This window comes from Sphaerodactylus townsendi, linkage group LG03 (assembly GCF_021028975.2).
Source record: "Sphaerodactylus townsendi isolate TG3544 linkage group LG03, MPM_Stown_v2.3, whole genome shotgun sequence".
In the NCBI taxonomy this organism is placed as follows: domain Eukaryota; kingdom Metazoa; phylum Chordata; class Lepidosauria; order Squamata; family Sphaerodactylidae; genus Sphaerodactylus; species Sphaerodactylus townsendi.
Genome location: NC_059427.1, coordinates 113,281,924 through 113,301,372, shown reverse-complemented (window position 1 = coordinate 113,301,372; position 19,449 = coordinate 113,281,924). Strand labels below are relative to the sequence as shown.

The following is a 19,449-nucleotide window of genomic DNA, read 5'->3' as shown; positions in this document are numbered from 1 at the left end:
AAACTTTTCCACAGATATCTTACCTATAATTGCCAGCACTGGAGTACCTGGGACAGTCGTATAGTGGCTGGTCTCATTTCTTCAGAACAGGGGACAGAGGGTGGTGTTAGGGGAGAGAACATCACCACAATGTTTGCTGGTGAATGGCATTCCATAAGGGATGATCCTATCCCCAATACTGTTTAACATCTATGTGCACCCCCTTGCCAAGTTGGTCTGGAGTTTTGGGCTGGATTGTCACTAGTATGCTGATGATACCCAGCTGTACCTGTTGATGTGTGGCTGGCTGGATGCTGTCCTGGATATTTTGGCCAGTTGTCTGGAGGCTGTGGTGAAGTGGTTGAAGCAGAGCCAAATGAAATTAAATCCATCAAAGATGGAGGTCCTTTGGGGAGACATGGCTGGAACCGGTTGCCTTCCTGTTCTTGGCAGCGTGCAGCTAACATCTTTGCCAACCATCAGGAGCTTAGGTGTGATATATGATGCCTCCTTGTCTATGGAGCCTCAAATCACAAATGTGGCCAGACTGGCATTTTATCTCCTATACTAGGCCAGGTTACTGGCCCTCTACTTATCATGCTCCGACCTAGCTACAGTTATCCATTCAACCGTCACCTCCAGATTAGACTATTGTAATTCACTCTATGTTGGGCTACCCTTGAGACTGACCTGGAAACTCCAACTGGTTCAGAATGCAGCTGCATACCTAAGCGCCATGAGGGAGAGCGGGAGGGTCAAGCGCTGGGTGCAACTTAAGACGATCATGTGGGGGGGCGCATTTGGCTGTTCTCTGCCCTCCAGAAACAATTGAGGAGCTGGAGCCTCAGCCTCCCACCTTCTTGGGTCGCTTCCAGTCCGGTCTTGCCTCTTATGCCGCCTCAGTCCCTCCCGCCCTGCCTTAAAGAACCCTCTTTAAGAGCCCTTTTCCCTCCTTTGCCCAGCTCCACCTCACCAGAGCACTGCAGAGGCCCAGAAAAAGAGATCTGACCAGGCTGAGTTTCCCCTGCTTCAGGGCTCCAGACTGAGTACCACCTCTGCCCATGCTTTCCAAGAGGCCCGGGGGCACCCTCTGCGCATTGGTGACTTTGGCCTTCCCCATCTGGCTGTGTTATATTTCTCCCGCAGGATCGCTGGCGCTTCATTGGGTGGGCCAGACGGGGCAGTGCTGCCTCCAGGCGGACACTGTTGCAGACACTGTGGCATGGGCCATGCTGCAGGCAGCTGTGATGCTGGCAGTGGTGCAGGGCTGGGCCAGGCAATGGCTGGTGTACTGTGATGTGTCCCAATGCCCGAGTCCTAGCTGCCCCAGTGGCTCCATGCCCAACAGCTGCAACTGCTGCCTGGCGTGCATGGGTGGCAAAGTGGGGCTGCAACTGCTGCAACTGCTGCCTGGGACCCTCGTACCTTCGGGACCGCATTACCACATATGTCCCTACTCGCCCTCTGCGCTCAGCAGAGGAAGAGTTTGGATTTATATCCCCCCCTTCTCTCCTGCAGGAGACTCAAAGCGGCTTACAATCTCCTTTCCCTTCCCCCCTCACAACAAACACCCTGTGAGGTAGGTGGGGCTGAGAGAGCTCCGAGAAGCTGTGACTAGCCCAAGGTCACCCAGCTAGCATGTGTAGGAGTGTACAGGCTAATCTGAATTCCCCAGATAAGCCTCCACAACTCAAGCAGCAGAGCTGGGAATCAAACCCGGTTCCTCCAGATTAGATACACAAGCTCTTAACCTCCTACTCCACTGCTGCTCCTGGTAGTCCCCAGCCCCTCCGTGATACGGCTGGCCTCCACGCGGGCCAGGGCCTTTATGGCCCTGGCCCCGGCCTGGTGGAACACTCTCCCTCCAGCTGTCCGGGCCCTGCGGGATCTCGGTGAGTTCCGCAGGGCCTGTAAGACCGAGTTGTTTCGCCGGGCCTTTGGAGCAACCAGCCGCTGAGTATGGCGCCCCTGTTCGATTCCATCAAGATTATCCTCCTATGGAGGAGTCCGACTGCTCCCTAGGGGAGGGTTTTAAAGGAAAAGATTCTCCGGGTGCCTTTATTATGATATCACCGCTATTTTAATGAAATTTAGCATGTTTTAATGTTGGAGTTTTATGGGCTGCTGTTGTTTTATTTGTATGGTTTGCCCCTAACTTGTTTGTATCAATTTTGTTGTACACCGCCCGGAGCCCCTCAGGGATAGGGCGGTATAAAAATCGAAATAATAAATAAATAAATACATAAATAAATACATAAATAAATAAATTTTTAAAAGTGTGCAGGCGGCCTGAGGACCTTCCGTGCAGTGACAGCCTCCAGTGCTGCATCCCGCCAGCTGTTTGATTCTGCGCTTTCTTCCAATGCTAGCTCAATGCGCTCATCTGTGACACAGACAGCATGATCATCCATATCATACAGCTAGGTGTACTAAAACCATGTTTGGTTTGATAGCACAAGTAACTAAATTCTGTAGATAATATGGATGTCCAGCTGCTGTCAAGGGGATTGCTAAAAAGCCAAGAGAACAACTTACAGGTGGCTTTTAATAAACTGAGTTGCTGATCAATTGTGTGATAGAGTGGCAGTCTTACCTCTCATTCACTGCACACACAATGAAATGTACACAGTTCAGATGATTCATTCTCTTTCCTTCCTTCCTTCCTTCCTTCCTTCCTTCCTTCCTTCCTTCCTTCCTTCCTTCCTTCCTTCCTTCCTTCCTTCCTTCCTTCCTTCCTTCCTTCCTCCCTCCCTCCCTCCCTCCCTCCCTCCTTCCTTCCTTCCTTCCTTCCAACAAACTAGGTTACTTGGTGCTCCCCCCCCCCAGATTCCACTGCCCCACTGCGGAGGTTGCACTAGAGTAATGTCCAGCTGGGCGGGGGGAGGCACAATTTCTGTGTTTGCCCTGGGTGCCATTTTTTGTAGCTATGTCCCTGACTGCATGGCTCCTTACTGGGATGCCATGGCGGGACCACATCCATCCAGTGTCAGCCTTGTAGGCGTGCTGCATTGTGCTGATTGTGAGCAGGGCCTGGTCTTTAATTATAGGGCTACAGCCAGCTGCATTGGAGTATTGAGTCAGATTCAAGATATCGGTTGATAACCTTCCAAACCCTGAGTGATTTGGGACCGTCATACCTGTGAGACCGCTTGTCCAAGGAAGGCTTCCATTTATTCAAACCCTTCTGGCTGACTGTGGGTCACCTGGTCAGTCTTTCTTCATAGTGACCTACTTGTTTGCACTCCAACATTGTTGATGGGCATTGTGTAGGTGCTGAGAATGGGCAGCCAAATCAGCGCTCTTCTACACTGGGACTATTCTATGCTGGTGTTCTTGTCAAGAAGACAAGGAATCACCTGTCTGCCAATCACAAACTGGAAAACCTGTTTTGAATGGGTGAATTTAAGGATGCTGTGATTAAGTGCTTCAAAGGAACTGTACTAAATGTGTGATGTCCATTTTCTGTTCTTTGTGTGTGTGTGTTTGCGAGATGTGAATGATACTTTGTCATCAATGCAAAGAAGCAGGTTCAGTACAAAACAGAAACCAGAAAACACAGTAGTTACTTCAGGATGGTTTTATTATATGAAAATGTGTCTATTAGTTACACTTTTATAACCAGTAGCTAATCTCAATTTAGACTGCAGAGCTTGGGCCTTTCTGTAAATATTTGGGCTGGATGAGGAGCATTTGGGAGTACACGAGTCACTGAGAAAAGCTTACAAACAGGATCATTGACGCGCCACTGCTAATAAGCCTTTCACTACTGATCAGGAGCAATTTTAAACTTGCATACATTTGTTTGGGGAAGGAAGTAGCCTCCCTGAACTTTTCTTATCGGTTCTCCCAGTGTGAGAGAAATTGAGTATAATTTGTCAGTCTCTTGAAAGGAAGATGCAACTGAAGGCAAAGATCCAAGCAGCTACCAAACTCTCTAGTATCAGGTTTCCCCCTTCGTGCTTGTTTGGAAGAGCTAGCAGGTGCCCTTGAAGATCTGAGTTCAAATGGTAACATTCTCTCCAAGTTCTGGGGCAGCAATTTTTTTCTCCTTGGTGCAGCCATGTATTGGAAGACCTTTAATTTTCCTTAGCCACGCACGCTTACGCTCCTTTTGTTGGTCTGCTATAACTTTGGTCTGATTGGCCTGGTACTTGAGTACCTTAGCTTCTTCATACTCTTTAAACTGCTGTGGCGTCAACAGTCTGAATCCAACATTAAGCCGGTATGGGTTTGGCTCACTGGCAAAGACGCGTTCTTTTTTGGATGAGATCGCTTCAATGTCGGGTTGGGCAATCTTCATTTGGGGTACTTTGAGGGATTCATTGGAGCTTGTAAAGAAACTAACGTGCTGCTGCCCACCTACTGTGGGAGACGATATCCTGGAACTGCTAGGATATGTCGTTGACTCTCCTAACAAGCTGCTGCATGACTTGGAACGTGTAATTGATGGAGCAGGAATGTAGGACTGCACATTATCTCCAAGCAGGGAGTTCTTGAAGTTGAGTTGCAGAGTTTTGGTTTGGTAGGCAGTGGAAATCCGACTGATACCTAGAGTGCCACCTGTAGCCTTCAGTTGTTTCAGCTGAGCTGACGGATCCATGTCTTGAGGCTTTGGACTTTTGGAAGCCAGAGTCTTTTTGGGCTGGTCTTTCTGGAGTTGGGTAGGCCCCCAGGCATCTTTGATTTTCATGTTGTATGCCATGTTGGCAGTGACATGGTCAGCCTTGTAGGCGTGCTGCATTGTGCTGATTGTGAGCAGGGCCTGGTCTTTAATTATAGGGCTACGAGCTGTTCGCGTCTTCATGTACTTCAGCAGAGCCCCAGAATTATGGGCAAGAAAAGAGATGGGAGGGACTGGAGATTCACGTCTTGATTCATCATCTGTTTCCAGTAAATAAAAATGGAAAAATAGACACGTTTAGGCCCTCTGGGGGGTTATCATGAGGTGGATACAGTGCTGCTGAGACAATAAAAAAGGTTCCCTGGCAGAACAAGTACTGTCTGTTTTTTCCTTCCCCATATTTTTATTACCGTATATACTCGTGTATAAGCTGACCCGTGTATAAGCCAAGGCACCTAATTTTACTATCAAAACCTGGGAAAACTTATTGACTCGTATATAAGCCGAAGGTGGGAAGCCGGAAGGCAGAGGGAGCTCCTTATTTGGGAAGTGACTCCCCCTGATGTCACTGCCCAAATAAGGAGCTCCCTCTGCCTGCCGGCCTGCCTCCCAGCTGAGTTTGAGAAAGGCCAGCCAGCCACCCTCCGAGGAGGGCAGCAACAAGTGGCTTGTTCAGCCGCAGGGAAGTCATCCCGGGCCACGCCCCCAGCCTTGGCAGAGGCCTGAAGAGCCAGCTGGTAAGCAGTGACTCGTGTATAAGCCAAGGGGGCATTTTTCAGCCTAAAAACAGGGCTGAAAAACTTGGCTTATACGCGAGTATATACGGTAAACTATAATACTAAAAATAATGACAGACTGCGAGTTGGTACAAAGTCTGCAATTACAGAACTATATTTAACATGATTTCAAATAATGGTAATTTTATCTTTTGAAATATAATAGATTGACAGTGGAAAACAGCAAAAATCACAGAAAAATACTAAAGTTTACTACTTATAAAGGAAAAATATTAATGCTAAGAAAGCTGATGAACAATGAAATTTGATAGAAAATCAGAAAAATAGTAGTAAGTCCATAACTATTTAGAAATTCAGTCACACCCTGAAAATCAGCACCAGCTGGTTCAATGTAAGGGGAGCTGGATATAGAATCCACATCACTCCTATGTGGAAGGATCTGCACTAGCTGCCCATCTGTGCCCAGGCCTTATTCAGAGTGCTGGTTGTTAAATGAAAGGCCCTAAATGGCTTGAGGTGCAGAGTCCTCAAAGAATTGTCACTTCATCCCACACTGTCTAGCCTGCCAGTTGCTCTCTATGCCCCCAATCAAGGGAAATGGCAACCAGAGAAACCTCTGGTTTTCAATTGTGGCACCTGACCTCAGGATAGCCCACTTGTCTGAAACCTGCCTTGTCATTTAGGCACCAGGGCAAAATGCTCCTTTGCCTAGGCTTTTAATTGAAGTTTTTAAAAGCTGAAATGGCTGTCTACTGCTGCTTTTACAACTACTACTATTTCACAACCTTTAAATTATGGTTATGCCCCTTCCCGGGGATTTTATCAATATTTTCATAGTGGCTTTTACTGGTGGTTTTCACCAGTTTATGTTAAGCATTCATTATTTGTTTTTACTTTGTAAACTGTCTCAAATAACTCTTTGGAGAAGTGGCCTGTAAATCCCCTTACTTATCTCCTCCAGGATTTTGTAAGCACCCAGACTTGAGCAAGCTGATCTCCACTCCCTTTCACTGCTTTTTTCCCCAACATTCTGTCCCTACCGGAGTATTCTCAACCCTTAGCAGGTCCCCCCCACACACACACACACACTTTTCTTAATTTACAGTGTAGTATTTTTCTGCATATGTGAGCAGGGGCATATCTGCCAGAGGGACATGAGGTATCACATGTCCCCAGGTTAATGCCATCTAATCACGTGGGGGGCACCGGGCCCGGACCACACTCGCTGGCTCCAGGCAGTAGACCTGGGCGCCTCACTTGCTCCAGGCAGCAGACCTGGATGCTCACACCGGCTCCAAGCGGTAGATCTGGATGCCGGGGAGGGGGGGGCAGATTTTGTCCCCGGGCTTCATTTTCCCCAGATACGCTTTTGTATGTGAAGTGAAGACTCCTGCCACCTTACCTTGGGCAGTCTGGTTTTGTGGCTTTCATAATTTGTTCAGAGGCCAACCAATTGTCAGTTAAAGAGATACCACATGACATGCTAACAAATTTGAGTACTTAATTGAAAAATAATTAAATACATCTGTATTTGTTTCACATAACACTCTCTAAAAGTTAGTGATTCTAGCACTTTTATAAGTTTTGGGTTTTGTTATCTGCCACCTTTTGGCTTGATTATTTCATTTTGACCACTTTGAAATATGTCAAACATTATTAATCTGTTCCTTGATTTAAGAATTTGAAGCAATACATGTTTCTTAACATTATTATTTTTGCTACCATCAGTGCTAGATAACTGAGTTCGGGAAATATGGCTGTTTGGCAACCCGCTTCTAAGTCCCTGGATGCTGGTGCACTGTTGATACTGGTGTGGTCCTGATGTAGCTAGCTGGTATCCTATACAGCAGGGAACAGTGATTCCAAAAAAGACAATCCCAAGGAGCTAAGAATTGCCAATTTAAAAAAAAACTGCCAGCAAAAGCTGTCATTAGTTCCAGTTCTTACCAGAACAGCCTTTTAGAGATGAAACAAATTCAGAATCCTTGTCATTCTTCTGCTGAATGGCCTTGGCAAGAGACAAGAGCCTCTTTTTCTCAGTTAGTGTAATATCCTGGGGTCCGATTTGTCTGGCCCTGGACTGAGGTACCTTCACCATTTCATAAGAAGGGCCTAGAAGAGAAAATAATAAGCCACACCCCAACGCATGCTTATTATGAAGAAATATCCATTGAGCTTCTGAGTAAAAAGACTTTAAATGGGTTGTACAACTATGTTCTTCAAATGACTTAACTTCATGGTTGTATTTTACAGATCAGTCAAGCTATGCTAAGAGCCCCATGGTTTGGGAGAATGCGTTAAGGAGAGGGAAAGGACAAAACTGACCCTCCTCCCTCTCTGATAAGTATTCAGAAGGCACTAGAAATGTGCATTCTTTACAGAACTATTATTTCATCTGTTTTAAAGAATTCTCTTTAAAACAGGCAAATGGAAATAAAGAAACTCTTTATCTGTCCCAAAACAGTGCATTAACCACCAAACCACTGAGCTAGATTGAGATGATTAATTTTGTCTATACTCAATCTATAGGTTTATCAGCCCTCAGACTGAAGAGAAGTCAGAAAGAAGTTTATTCCAGGTGTCAAGGCGAAAAGCCTTTTATCCCAGCCAAAGATCCCTCATTTTATCTTTTAAGATTATTATTATTTAATATCTAACCACTCTTGAAATGATGAAATATGAAAAAATCACAGTGACACAAAAACATGTATATGCAAATGAAAACAGAAACATGTACATATTATTTCTTATCCTATTTATTTTAAGATTAAAAGATATAATACAATTTCTAAGATTTTCACCAAAACAATTTCATAAAGTTTAGATAGTCTCATAGAACCTACATCTGGAAGATTTAGAGGTGTTTGAGGTGGCTCAATTATGTGAAATTCACATGACTCTAACAAACCAGTTAATTCATCGCCTTATGTTATATTCTTTCCAAGACCATTTATTGCTTTTGATAATTTGGCATCACAATTTCAATATATTCTTTCCAAGAATATAACAGTGAGAACTTTGCTGAAATGGTAAAAATAAACTTCTCAGGCCTGCTTTATTCAACCTTTGATAAACAGGGCATACAACAGAGGAATTCAGGTATGTCTTTATTATTCGAAGCTGTGAAAGGTTTTGAGAATCACAAGCAAATTATGATGAAAGCAGAAGATGAAAAATTATGATTTTATATAGTCTAAAATCACACTGACTTTGTGTTGTTGAAGGCTTTGGTGGCCAGAATCAACTGGCTGTTGTGGGTTTCCACGGCTGTGTGGCCAGGGGTCTGGTAGTTTTAGCTCCTAGACAAAACAAATACCTCACAACACAAAACACTCCACACTGTGTCACAGAGAGAAACACATCTCATTGTGACATGCCTCTGAAGAAACCAGTCATAGATGCAGGTGAAAGGTTAGGAGCTAAAACTACCTAATCATAGCAACACAGCCAGGAAAACCCGAAACATCCATATTGACTGTATTAAGAAAGCCAGGGGAGGACATATTTCAAGATTGAACATATGAAGCTGCCTCATATTGAGTCAGACTGTTGGTTTATCCTGTCAATGCTGGTCTACTCTGACTGTCAATGCTGTCTACTCTGGTCTGTGCTGTCAATGCTGTCTACTCTGGTCAATGCTGGTCTACTCTGACTGGCTGTGATTGGCCAGGGTCTCAGGCAGAAGTCTTTCACATTAGCTATCACCAGAGGCGTAGCTCCAAAGGGGCTGGAGGGTGCACAAAGCACTGGGCGCACGCCCCTGTGGGGGTGCAGTGAGGGCGTTCTGGGGGTGTGGCAGGGATGTTCCAGAGGTGGGGCAGGGTATTCTGGGGTGTGGCAGGACCGTTCCGGGGCAGGACAGGGGCACTTTCTCCCCTTGCTATGCCTCTGGATATTACCTGATCCTTTTTGTTGATGATGCCAGAGGTTCAATGTGGGCCCTTCTGGATACAAACTAGATGCTCTCTGCTGAGCCATGGTGTCTGATTGCTACTTAATCAAGAATAATCGAGTGTCAAAAATTTCATTAGAGAATTATAGCGGAACCTCGGTTTTCGTTGGTAATCCGTCCGAAAAGAATTGATGAAAATCGAAACGAATGAAAACCGAGGCAAACTTTTCCATAGGAATAAATGTAAATCCAATTAATCCATTCTAGGCACTCCCAAAAACATACCAAAAACACATTTTTGGGGAATAAACACAGTGTTTAACACTGAAAACAGTAACAAACAATAACAGTAGGACCAGCTTTAGAGCCAGTGGACCAATGCTGCTGTCAAGCTGTTGTTAGTGTGTAATCTGTCCATGAAACTTTCTCGCTGCTCGCCTCTGGCTTTCTGCCTGAGCTGGGGATTTTCGCTCACATGTTATCTTTGCTTGCCTGTGTGAAACTATGCATTGTTTAATCTGTATTGGTGGGAAAGTGTTTTGCTACTGTGTTGAAAACTATTATCAAAGTTCTGAGTCCCTCAGAACTTGCATTGCCTGTATTCGACTATAACTGCCAGCACAATAAAGAACTGAAAACGGTTACTTTTGCCTGGACTTTGCTAGTTTGTTACATTATGCGAGTTCTCACTTCTCAATGTAATTTTTGATGTGTAGTACAAGGTTACCTGATGTCTCACCGTGGATTCTCCTCCACAGACTCTGATAAGCTAGGGTTCAGGGATCCATTCAACTCTGAATATGAGATTAGGACGGAGGCCCCCAAAGAGGGTCCTGTCTCTTCTCCCCCTGACCTAGCTCTCCAAGAGGAGTCTGACCAGGACCTGGGTCCGGATATAGAGCCTTCGTCATTGGTTGCATTGTCTCGACCTCGCCTCAGCTGGAGTGTTACCTTCCTCGGGTTGCAGGAACAGGTTGAACAGGCAACTCTGATGGCTACCGCCGGACCATGTCAGCATGCTGCCTTCCACTGCATCGGGAGCAGTATGACGTAGGAGGCGGGGCTGCCATGGATTGTGCACCAGCGATGATGTATTTTACCACCCACCGCCAGATGGATTACAAACCTGTCATGAGAGTAGTGACCGAGGAGATTGGCCTGTCAACTATTCACGGTACTACTCACAAGTTGTGGGAGAGATTCCTGGATCGCCATTTTAAAGACTCCATGGTTACCGGCCATCCGCAGAGTACTGGGGCTCTTCCCAAAACCACTCAAGGGATGCTCCCTCCATGTGAATCATCTGAGTCTGATTCCCCCTGGAGGGTTTCTCAAAACCCTTGGCCTGATGAACAACTGGAATGGGATCGGCTGGTGAATTTGGATGCCTCACACCCAGGTTCGCTTCCCCTGGGTGCTTATGGTGGAGATGAGCCGGCGGAGCCACTGGATCCTCCAGGGACTGGCCCCTCGCACGATGAGGAGGAGGATGACCCCGGATGGTCGGATCCCCGAGAAAATCCCGATCTCCTTTCCTTTCAGGCGCAACAAGCGGCTTTGGAGAGGGCTAAGCGAGAATGGCAAGATGCCCGTGAAGCCTTGATTGACAATCGTGTTCATCAGCAGTTTCAACTGAGGGAAGAATATGACAAGGAATGGGAAGCGCTGTATCTCCAACTGCAAAAGGATCAGGAACAGCAGGAACGCGAGCTGTTGCAAGCTGCTGAGCAATCCAAACAAGAATTGCTCCAGGAAGTGCAACAGTTGCGGCCCTTGAAGTTGCAACAATTGGAAGATTCTGCCGCACGCAGTGCTGAACGCATCCAAATTCATCATGAATGTGAGCCGCTGGAGAGGGAACGGTCTGAACTGCTTTGAAAGGAACGGGACCTGATTGCCATGGTAGCACGCAAATGCGCTGCAGCGGCGGACCTACAATGTGAGCTGACTATTCGGGCTGACTTGCAGTTGGACCGCTGGCGCACCGTTGCAAGCCAAGCTCAACCACAACCCGAAGATGATCGGCCAACCAGGCCACCACCAAGACATTACACCCAGCCCGTGCCGCTTCAGCAAGCTGTGCCAATTCCACCTGCACCTCCAAGTCGTGGTTTTCCTCATCCTCACATTCCTGCCCGTTTTGATGGTACTGCCGCTAAACTGCCCTACTTCATCCTTCCATTAGATGCCCACATGCAGGAATATGATGATATGTACAGATCCGAACTGGAGAAGGTCCAAGACATCAGTTCGGTTTTAGATGGAGAGGCGGCAGAATGGTTCGTGGAATTGTTTGAACTGGATGCGAAGGAACTGAACTCAGTGGCCAATTTGTTGCAAGGGTTACGGATGCATTTTGAAGACAGAGATGCTGTGGACAGAGCCAAGAAAACTTTGAAAACGATCCGACAGGGCAACAGACCATTCGCTGACTTTGCTCGCAAGTTTTGTGCTGCGGCCAGTAAAATCCCTGACTGGCCGGATCGCATAAAATCCAAATACTTTTACGAGGCAGTCGACCGCGAAATCCGTCATTGGGCTGTCATGAACAACGAGCCCTGCACAGTTGCTGAGTGAATCGAAATCGGGAGCATTATTGCCGGCCGGCTTAATCGTTCCAAGGAAACGGTAACCAAACCTCAACCACCTAAGCAACCTTTGGCATCGGCAAAGAAGACCCCTGCCTCCGCAGTTACTCCCACCACCACCAGTGAAACCACCTCTAAGAGACGTTGCCGGTTGGGGCTTTGCCTGTACTGCAGTGATCCTGGACACATGGCTGCCAACTGCCCAAAAAAATCCAAAACCGCTGCTGGTGCCCCATCTAAAAAGGCAACTGCCAAACCTACAAGGCATTCAACTACTCCAAAGTCAGCCCAAGGCACCTCCAGGGCGCTAACTGTGAAAGAATTGGATTTCCTTGAGGATGAAGAGCTGGCCGAAGTTGGTCTTTCTACGGCGGTTCCTGAAACCACAGAGCCCCCAAAAGATGCGGTGAGTGATGGTGGCACCCCCATTACCCTAATGACTATGCTAACCAATCCATCTAAGAGCACTCGTATTTTGGCTCAAGCACTTGTGGACTCGGGTTGTTCTCATTGCCTTATGCGTCCGCAAGTCGCGGAAGAACTTGGATTGGAACTAATCTCGTTAGCTAAACCCATTCCATTCACACAAATGGATGGCAGCCCATTGGGAAGGGGTGGGCCAGCTTGTTTTAAAACTGAACCTGTTCTCTTACGGTGTGAGGAACATTGGGAATGCCGCAGTTTCATTCTGGCCCCGGTAGCAAGGCACTCGATTGTTCTTGGTATGTCTTGGTTAGAAACTCATGATCCCACCATCCGATGGGTCCCGCGGATAGTTCACTTCACTGATCCACATTGTGGGGATCATATGCATGAAGGGGACCCACCCGAATTGACTGTTCCTGCTTCGGCTTCTGAAGTTGCTTCCCAGCCCGACTTATCTGGGGTCCCCAAGCATTATTGGGATCTGTCTAGAATTTTTGAGGAGCAGGAGTGTGATCACTTGCCACTTCACTGTGACACTGATTGTAAAATCGAGCTAATCCCGGGGGCCAAACTTCCCAAGGGGTATATTTATCATATGAGTCCTACTGAAGAAACTGAGTTGAGAGCGTTTTTGGATAAAAACCTGGCTCGTGGATTTATCCAGAAAGTGACCAGGAACACTTATGCCGCACCTGTGTTATTTGTCAAGAAAAAAGATGGTTCTTTGAGGCCATGCACTGCTTTGAGGCCATGCACTGCATAGGGGTTTGAACACCATATCGACTTCCAATAAGTACCCTTTGCTAGATGCTTTGGGGTCTGGTCGGATCTTTACAAAGTTGGACTTGAGGGAGGCTAACTATAGGGTCCGAATTGCTGAAGGCTATGAATACCTCACAGCTTTCAATACTAAGTTTGGACAGTATGAATATCTTGTAATGCCATTCGGATTAAACGGAGCGCCCGGGGCTTTCATGGCTCCGATAAATGAAGTGTTGCAGAAGTTGTTAGTTTAAAGGAGTAGTGGTGTATTTAGACGATGTGCTAATCTACTCCCGGAACGAGGAGGAGCATGTAAAAATGGTGGAAGCAGTGGTTAATTGGCCCACCCCTTCCTCCTGCAGGGAGCTGCAATCATTTTTGGGCTTCATCAACTTTTATCGTGACTTCATTCCACAATTTGCCCCAATAGCTCTACCTTTGACTGACTTACTACGTACGAAAGGCAAAGGGCCGCACGCTGCCAAACCTGGTGCCCTCCTTGATTGGACTGACAGTTTCCAGCATGCATTCCAACAACTTAAGACCGCTTTTACCACTGAACCTGTTCTGGCTCATCCTGATCCTACCCTTCCTTTTGTTGTTCATGTGGGTGCTTCCGACAAAGTGTTGGGGGCAGCCCTCTTGCAAAGGGGTAAGACTGGGAAACTCGCTCCTTGAGCTTATTTGTCCAAGAAATTTTCTGGCCTTGAACTGAATTGGACTGTAGGAGATAAAGCAATTGCAGCCATTAAGGAGGCTCTTAGCACTTGGCACCATTGGTTGGAGTGGGCTGCCCATCTTTTCCAGGTTTGGTCCAATCATGAAAACTTATCAGCCCTCTCTACTCCTAGTAAAATGTCTGCCAAGCAATTACGTTGGGCTGACTTCTTCTCTCGGTTCCAGTTTACAGTCCATTTTTTTCCCGGTAAAACCAACCGGTTAGCGGATGCTCTCTCCCGCCTTCCCCAAGGGTGGGAACTTCGTTGTGTGCCATACCACGTACTGTTTTTTCTCCATCGCAATTGAGTCTGGCTGTTACCAGAGCCCAAACCCATGCACAACCCAAGCAAGTGCTGCTTCCGTCCTCCGTCACGCCCCCATTTGCTCTGACATTGTTTTGCCATTCCTACAGGATCTCCTTGCAGAGGGGAGGAGCTCCGTTCCAGAGGCTGAAAATGATCCGTCCCTAATCTTGAGGGATGGGGCGTGGCAGAAGGGGGAATGTTGGTATGTACCGCCTCATCTCTGGAAAATGGTGCTCCTTGCTGGGCATGATGCAAAGCAGGCGGGTCATTTTGGGTTTTTGAAAACACTTCATCTGCTGCACCATCAATATTGGTGGTGTTCTATGCATAAAGACATTGAGGCATATGTTAGCAGGTGTCCTACGTGTGCTGAAGCCAAATCTATCCCTGGAAAACTCCACGGACTGTTGCAGCCCATTCCCCCTGCCACCCGTCCGTGGCAAATCATATCAATGGATTTTATTACAGATCTTCCGGAGAGTCAGTGCAATACTGTACTATGGGTGGTTGTGGATTTGTTTTCCACCATCCCGTCAGCTCCTAAATTGGCGAAAATGTTTATTCAACATATCTATCGCCTACATTCTGCTCCCGCCAAAATAATTTCAGATAGGGGTCCTCAATTTATCTCAAAGTTTTGGAAAGCGTTCCTGGCCCTTTTGGGGGTCGAATCGGCATTATCTTCTCCTTATCACGTGCAATCTGACGGCCAATCGGAACGTACCAATCAGACTTTGGAACAATATCTAGGTTTCTATACTAACTACCATCAGAACGGGCGGAATTGCTGCCTTTTGCTGAATATGCATATAATAATGCTATACATAGTAGCACCAAGAAAACCCCTTTTGAGATTGTATCTGGACTTCTGCTCCACCATTCCCTTTACTGGATTCTGACCCTGTACATCCGCCTGAATTTAATGACTGAATTCAAACCATTGCTAAAGGTTGGGACTCTATTGGCATAGCTCTCCACCAAGCGCAGGAGTCTCAAAAGGCTCAGGCAGATAAACACTGCATTCCTTTTCCTTTACATGTGAATAATTGGGTGTATCTGTCCACTAAGAACCTTCCAGATGTTCATAAATATTCCAAACTTGGAAAAAGTTTATTGGTCCTTTTAAAATTGTGCAAGTAATCAATAATGTAACTGCTGGACTTGAATTGCCTAAGTCTCTTAGCAATATTCACCCTGTGTTCCATTCCAGCTTGTTCAAGCGGGCTCCAGATTTTGATGCCTGGCATGGCCCTCCGGAACTCTCTCCTCCAGTCTTGTTTGACGGTCACAAGCATTACGAGATTAACGCCATCCTGGATTCTCGCATGCGCTGCCAGCGTTTACAATATCTGTTTCATGGGTGGGGTTTCCTATAGGTCATGATCAGTGGGTCTATGCTTCAGATGTCCATGGTCCCACCTTAGTTACTGCATTTCATAAAGCTTTTCCTGACAAGCCGGGGTGGGGGTTCTTAGGAGAGGCGGAATGTCAAGCTATTTTTAGTGTGTGATCTGTCCTTGAAACTTTCTCGCTGTTCGTCTCTGGCTTTCTGCCTGAGCTGGGGATTTTTGCTCACATGTTATCTTTGCTTGCCTGTGTGAAACTATGCATTGTTTAATCTGTATTGGCGGGAAAGTGTTTTGCTACTGTGTTGAAAACTATTATCAAAGTTCTGAGTCCCTCAGAACTCGCATTGCCTGTATTCGACTATGACTGCCAGCACAACAAAGAACTGAAAATGGTTACTTTGCCTGGACTTTGCTAGTTCGTTACAGTCACACCAGAAAGCTGTCCAAAGAGGTCTGTTTCTGACTCCTCTTTAAGATTTGTCTGAAATGGGGCAAGACATTGTCATTAAACAGCAGACACGGCCTGCAACAGCTTTGTCCGGGTGATTTTTCTCCACAAACCCCTGCAGCTTACTGTAAATTGATGCAAACCGAGGCAAATCGATGAAAACCGAGACAAATTGTTCACTGAAAAAATCGATGAAAACCGAAACCGATGAAAACCAAAGGCAATTAATCTGTTTATCCTATTTTTAAGTATATTTAATACTTTTTTTCAAAATGCATTAAGGAGGTTTAGGCTATTTGGCTGTGACACTGTCAGTGAAGAAATATACAGAAACCATCAATGATTGGCTAGAGTGGAAATAGTGGAATACTCACAATGATTCCTGTATTTTATTGAATGCAATGGACACATGGATCAAATATAGTCTCGTATCAGAATAAAAGATAAATAATTTGAATCTGAAATAAAGATCCTCCACAATTGATGTAGTAGAACAACCTGTTCCAAAGTATTATAAGCCTTCATTCAGCTTCAGTGACTTATGCTTAATGGGGCTTAGAAATACCTGGACTGCCAATGGATCTTCTTATGGACTGATGAGTAACACTATACGTAATCATTGTCTCCTCAGGCTTGTAAAGCTTCCAGTTCTTCTTTAGGGCTTCTTTCTTCCATTCTGAGTGTGAACATAGAAATGTCTTTACTCTGAACGAGTTATCAGATTTGATCTTATCTTTATTTTTACTTATTCGATCTGAACTCAGTAAATAGTTCCACTTCACCTTCTCAAACTGGAACAAAAGAACTGTGCCTTGTGCACTGATCAGCAGTCTAGAAAAGAGAAAGTAATCATAACAGAATTCACCACCAAAGGTAAAGGATGCACAATATTAGGAGCTCAGAGTTGTTGTATTTTATCAGGCATTGAAATTGCCACTTTGTGGGGAGAGAAATGTAGCAAGCAATTAGTTTGCTGGCACCCTGTTTTTCACTGCAGTTTATTTATTTATGCTTTGAGCTTTTATACCGCCCCGTCCCCAAAGGGCTCCGGGCGGTGTACAGCATATAATAGATACAATCATAAAACCATCATAAATTAGCTAAAACCTATAAAAGCAGTGAAAAACTAACTAAAACATTAACACTTAAATGAAAGTATAAGTATAGGTATAGGTGGCGCCTGATAACCTAACATTAAATCCTTCCCCCAAGGGAGGAACGGCAGGTCCCATCAGATGATACAGGCCCAGATGTGGGAGCCAGAAGGGGGGGCACCATCAGCGGCTGGTCCCTCCAAAGGCCCGGCGGAACAGCTCCGTCTTGCAGGCCCTGCGGAACTCACCAAGATCCTGCAGGGCCCGGACAGCTGGTGGGAGAGCGTTCCACCAGGCCGGGGCCAGAGCCGTGAAGGCCCTGGCCCGTGTGGAGGCCAGGGACCACCAGTAAATTGGCCTCCACTGAACGAAGAGGCCGTGTGGGGACATATGGGGTGATGCGGTCTCAAAGTTAATGATCAAATGCTTTAATGTAGGTAATCCAAATGGCATTGGAACACCATTAATTGTTTTTGATAATGTGGCATCGCAATTACAATATGGATTATGTTTAGCATCAGGCATTGTGAAAATAATAGTGCTGCTAGAAATGGGAAGCTAATTGATGAAACTTGAAGCTATCAATATTGTTAAAGGGACAGGGCTCAATATCTTTAATAGCTGTCCATGAGATTTATTAGATGAGATGAACAACCTTTAAAAAAATAAAATAAAGAGGCTCTCAATTCAGACCTTCATATTTGGGGAAGAGGACTAAGGTTTTTAAATTCTGAAGACAGAGATATGGAAAATTGGGCTAAAATAGCAAAATTCTTCTGCAATTATTCATGTATTTTGTCCAGGTAAGAAAATGAAAATTTGCCAAATATGTGCCATGACACAATGGCTTGGTACAGATAGCATGAAACCATGGCTTCTTTAAACTGTGAAAATAGCATTCATATAACCATTCAAATCCAAATTTGATCTGACAAATTTGGATTTTATCACCTATGCTCTTTCTTCCATCTTTTCTGCAGAAACATAGCTGGTATCACAGCCCATACTGGGGTAAAGGCAGTGATAGGAAACAAATCAGGGTGTGCATATTCATATGCCATGTGAATCCATTAACTGTGATAAGTAAACCATCACTCCACCTTTAGACAATTATATCTGAACTGAGCCAAAAATCTATCAGCTCCAGAGTAGATCTTTTTGTGACCAGAAGAGCCAGCTAAGAGAGCTGACAGACAACCTGGTTAATCATAATTCTCCCTCCTGTCATCAGAGTATTGGTCAAGTGACTAATTTTTTAAAACTATTTTAATAACTCTTAAAGAGCATCATTAACATCCTGATCCTCAGCAGAAGAAAAACCCATGCGTTTCAACAAGAGTAATTCTTGGTATGTATGCATATGGTTTCACTGTAAATTTCTCATTTAAAATATTGTTAGTGATCCTGTCTAGAATGTCACAAGTCTTCCCCTGTATCTATTGGAAATGTATATGATACTACATATTACTTATTAAGAACTGGAGTGTACTGGTTGCAGCTTACTTGTCTTCAGCAGTACATAAGGACACCACAGGGTCACCTCTGCCGTTGACTCTCATAATCCTCAGACAGGTCCCGGTAAGGAAGTTAAATATGCGTATCTTCCCATCGGCACAACCACTGATGACTCTGAGATAGAGAAATTCCAGACAAAGCACCTCCCTATACACAATGAAAGAGTGTTTTATAATTAGTTCTTGTTCTTGCAGACACTATGAAACCTATTGCATTGAGAAAAGCAAATGGTCCTTCAATAGAAAAAGACATGATTCAAAAGTACCAGTTTACTGTTTTTAGATTTTTAAAAATCCATTTTTGTCACTGTTTTTTTTCCTACTTTTTCATATACATCAGAGTACAAAATATCGAGAAAGGTAAAGAAACACTCTCCTACAGTCTGAGGTTCCTGAGAAGGTGAGTGTGGCAACCTTTTTAGAAGTCCATATGAGGGGCTATAAGGCTGTCATATTTGCAAGGACTTTTAATAGAATTTAAGCTGCAGGAATTCTTTTAGGGAAAAGTGTTAATGGAGTTTATGGTATGTTTTTTGTCAAAGAATTATAAACCACTTTAAACCATTAGGGAAAAGTGATATATAATTATTTCAATAAATATAATAATCCCAAACTCAAAATTAAAACAAATAAATTAGGTAACTAGTTATTAATCAGCACTTCTCAATGTCCTATTTTATACAGAAGAAAAATTATTCTTTATTCTTCTAATACAGTGGTTCTCAACCTCCCTAATGCCGCGACCCTTTAATACAGTTCCTCATGTTGTGGTGACCCCCAACCCTAACATTTATCCATTTTACCAATGGAGAACACTGATGCAGAGAGTCTTAGGCAACCCCTGTGAAAGGGTCGTTTGACCCCAAGTGTGTCGCGACCCACAGGTTGAGAATCGTTGTTCTAATCTATTACTGTCTGAACTTAAGGCATGCATAGCATATTCTGATGGTAACCTACTTTGACCTTTCTCAGTTTTGTAAAAATTTTGATACAGGGAATGCCAGATGTCCCTTT

At 45.0% G+C, this 19,449-nt stretch overlaps 1 protein-coding gene across 1 annotated transcript in view; it reads right to left on the bottom strand.

Moving 5' to 3' along the window:
• Nucleotides 1-3,541: 3,541 nt before the first annotated feature.
• Nucleotides 3,542-19,449, bottom strand: part of FBXW10B (F-box and WD repeat domain containing 10B) — a 39,473-nt gene continuing 23,565 nt past the window's right edge. Inside the window, exons 11-14 of the mRNA XM_048487401.1 lie at nt 18,425-18,583; nt 16,393-16,658; nt 7,285-7,449; nt 3,542-4,860 (exon numbers count right to left, since the gene is read on the bottom strand). Coding sequence (XP_048343358.1) covers nt 3,980-4,860; nt 7,285-7,449; nt 16,393-16,658; nt 18,425-18,583 — 1,471 coding nt within the window. The 3' untranslated portion in view covers nt 3,542-3,979. The remainder of the gene's footprint in view (nt 4,861-7,284; nt 7,450-16,392; nt 16,659-18,424; nt 18,584-19,449) is intronic.